The 2634-nt window shown below is 50.7% G+C and overlaps 1 protein-coding gene across 1 annotated transcript; it reads left to right on the top strand.

Moving 5' to 3' along the window:
• Positions 1 to 1539: 1539 nt before the first annotated feature.
• Positions 1540 to 2634, top strand: HD553DRAFT_323002 (uncharacterized protein; the record flags this gene model as incomplete). Its single annotated transcript, XM_046181357.1, has 5 exons — positions 1540 to 1897; positions 1927 to 2071; positions 2134 to 2262; positions 2329 to 2426; positions 2492 to 2634. 5 exons carry the CDS (start codon positions 1540 to 1542, stop codon positions 2632 to 2634), a joined length of 873 nt encoding a protein of 290 aa, XP_046038286.1.

Here is a 2634-nt window from a genome sequence, read left to right as displayed (position 1 = left end):
CGTTCAGGCCATCCAACATCTCATCATATACGTCCCGATTCCCAGACAAATGACTGACCTCGTCCCGAATACATCATCTCATACTCCCACAGGCCCGTCGAGCTCGAGCCAGGACCCCGACTCCGGGAAGGTACTTCGGGCCTCCCAAGACTGGTGATTACGCCTCCAGTGGCCGCGGTAAGTTTACACTGAAATTCATTATCCAAAACCCCGTCCGGAACGAATAGAGTTTGACGCAACTGCCAACGCCAAACCCAAAGACCGTTACTACGAGCCTCGATCTTGTGAGTCTATACAGCCTCGTGTTTGTTTCTTTTCTCGAGGTGTACTTGGTGAAAGGTTGCTGACGAATTTGGTTGTTCGGAATGGCAGACGACAACCGTTACGGCGGAAGTCGAGGTGGGTATGATGACAGGGACAGGTACGAGCGACCCTCTCGATGTAAGTCTGTCCTCCTTGCGCTTGTAGCATTCTGAATGCTTATGAGGCTTTTTATCTACTTTCTTCGCTTCTTGCAGACGACGACCGCCGTGAATCTCGTTACGACGACCGACGTGGAGGTGGATACGACCGTGGTTACGACCGAGGCGGTTACGACTACCGAAGCGGCGGTGGTGATTACAGGGGCGGTGCAGGTGATTACAGGGGAGGTGGCGGAAGCGGTGGCGGTTACCGAGAGGAGCGCAGCTACGACCCCAGGTCTAGGTACTGAGCGGGCTCGTCGTCACAAGACCTCGATTGTCCTCGACGGTACGGTAGCCCCCGAAGAGGGAACTGACAGAGAAAAGAAAAGAAAAAAGTTTGGTCTCCCTCAAATCAAACATCCTACTCGTCTTTGCTTCCTCGCTCGTTTTCATGACTGGATGTGATCTGAAAATGCGCCACGGTCTCGACTTGTAAAAAAAGACCTTGCGTCGAGAGTCGGGACGGGACTTGGGGTTCGTGTTCATCGAACCTTGTTCTGCGCTCGTTGTTGTTTCGGTACTGTGTATTCCAGTCTATGTCGTGAAATAACATTGAATCGCTTGTTTTCCACACGATGCATTCATAAGGAATTTTGGAAGAAGTCGTATTTGTGGTGTTTCATCGTCGGGCGTTTTGGAAGTGGTGGATCCACGTGACCGCGACATCTCGAAAGAACGTGTGACAACACATGCACTCGACACCCATGAACTGTGTCAAAATGGAGGCTTCCATGTACCCCACCATCTGACTTGTGATCTTGAGATGCGCCAAGGGCCAAGCGATCGGATGCGCATCTCGACTTGTGCCCTGACTGGCTACGTGGCACTGAAACAATTCCCTATCTACCCCTGCTATGATGTGTGGGACATGAAAGGTACTCTCTCTAGTCGGTGATACCCCTGAAAGATGTGGTACTGGTGAAACAAAGGGTTGCTAGCGAGGATCGGTGACAAAGGGCGTTGTTTCACTATCGATCGCGCGCGCATAAAGGCTTGGATGCCGTGCGCCCGAATCGAAAACAAACCCTCTTTACGCAACTGAAAATTGGACACGAACCGCCTATCAAGCCTACAAATGACACGATTCGCCAGCTCACTATTTCTAAGTCTCGTCATGGGATCCGCCTTGCTGAGCATGGTTGCTGCCTATCAAAGAGAAGGGAAGGATTGGAGGTTTATCGAGGAATGGCTCGAGGATGACAAGCAGAAGCGTAAAAGCGAGGACAGGAAAGACTTCGCGGCATCGGTCGATGCTCGGAAGAAGGGTACGTTCTGGAATGTCAGAAAAGCCAAAGGATTGAAGAAAAAGGCTCCCATCCAAGCCTGGAAGGATCAGAACAAGAAGGAACACATGCGTTGTGGTATCGTCTTTTACTACCCCAACATCTGGGATGCATTGGGCCGGAAAAACGGCCGGCAAGTTCATCTGGAGGGTTGCTATACGATGGTGATACGCACCTAGCATTTGAGAGACCCTTGGCAATGTCGCCATGGTGTACTCCTGAGCCATCCGAGGATTGGGAGAAGAACAAACCCGAGATGATTGTATTTCACAACTACTGGGCGGATCTGGACACCTGCATGAAAGACAGATATCTGTTCATTGAGTAAGTGTGTTGAGAAAGCTTTTCCGCGGTCAAGCTGATGACCTATGCTTTTCCGACTCTAGGGAAGAATTCGGGGATCCACACCTGGACGAAAAAGCCAAAACAGATGTGTTACCGATCGAGAGTTTCACTACACGTACCTTTTACAACGCCACCGGTATTAAGGAGGATCACAACCCTTCTATTTTCAAGTAGGTTCAGACGACAATGGAGTACGCTGAACGATGAGATTCTTACCGAACGCTCCCAATCTTTAGCAAACCAGCCGACGCAGGATACGTTTTCGGTCTGCTCAAGGAGTATGCTGACGCCAATCGTAATGGGACGGTTCCTAATCCGTGGAAATATGGTATTGGTGAGAAATCTCAGGTCGTACCTATCTGAAGCTCTCTTGCTGATCCCAGGCTGTCCTTGGCTCAGCTGCGAGGGAGTGGATGGACTGGACCGATGTCGGAAACTTCTGGGGATACAATTACCAAGACGGCAGTCGTCTTCCACCGCCAGAGAACGGTTACCCCAATTGCCCCGAGGACTTCGATGCAAAGGACAAAAGAATCTGTTGA

This window comes from Filobasidium floriforme (assembly GCF_021052385.1).
Source record: "Filobasidium floriforme strain CBS 6241 chromosome Unknown HD553scaffold_6, whole genome shotgun sequence".
In the NCBI taxonomy this organism is placed as follows: domain Eukaryota; kingdom Fungi; phylum Basidiomycota; class Tremellomycetes; order Filobasidiales; family Filobasidiaceae; genus Filobasidium; species Filobasidium floriforme.
This window is presented reverse-complemented; position numbering and strand designations above follow the sequence as displayed.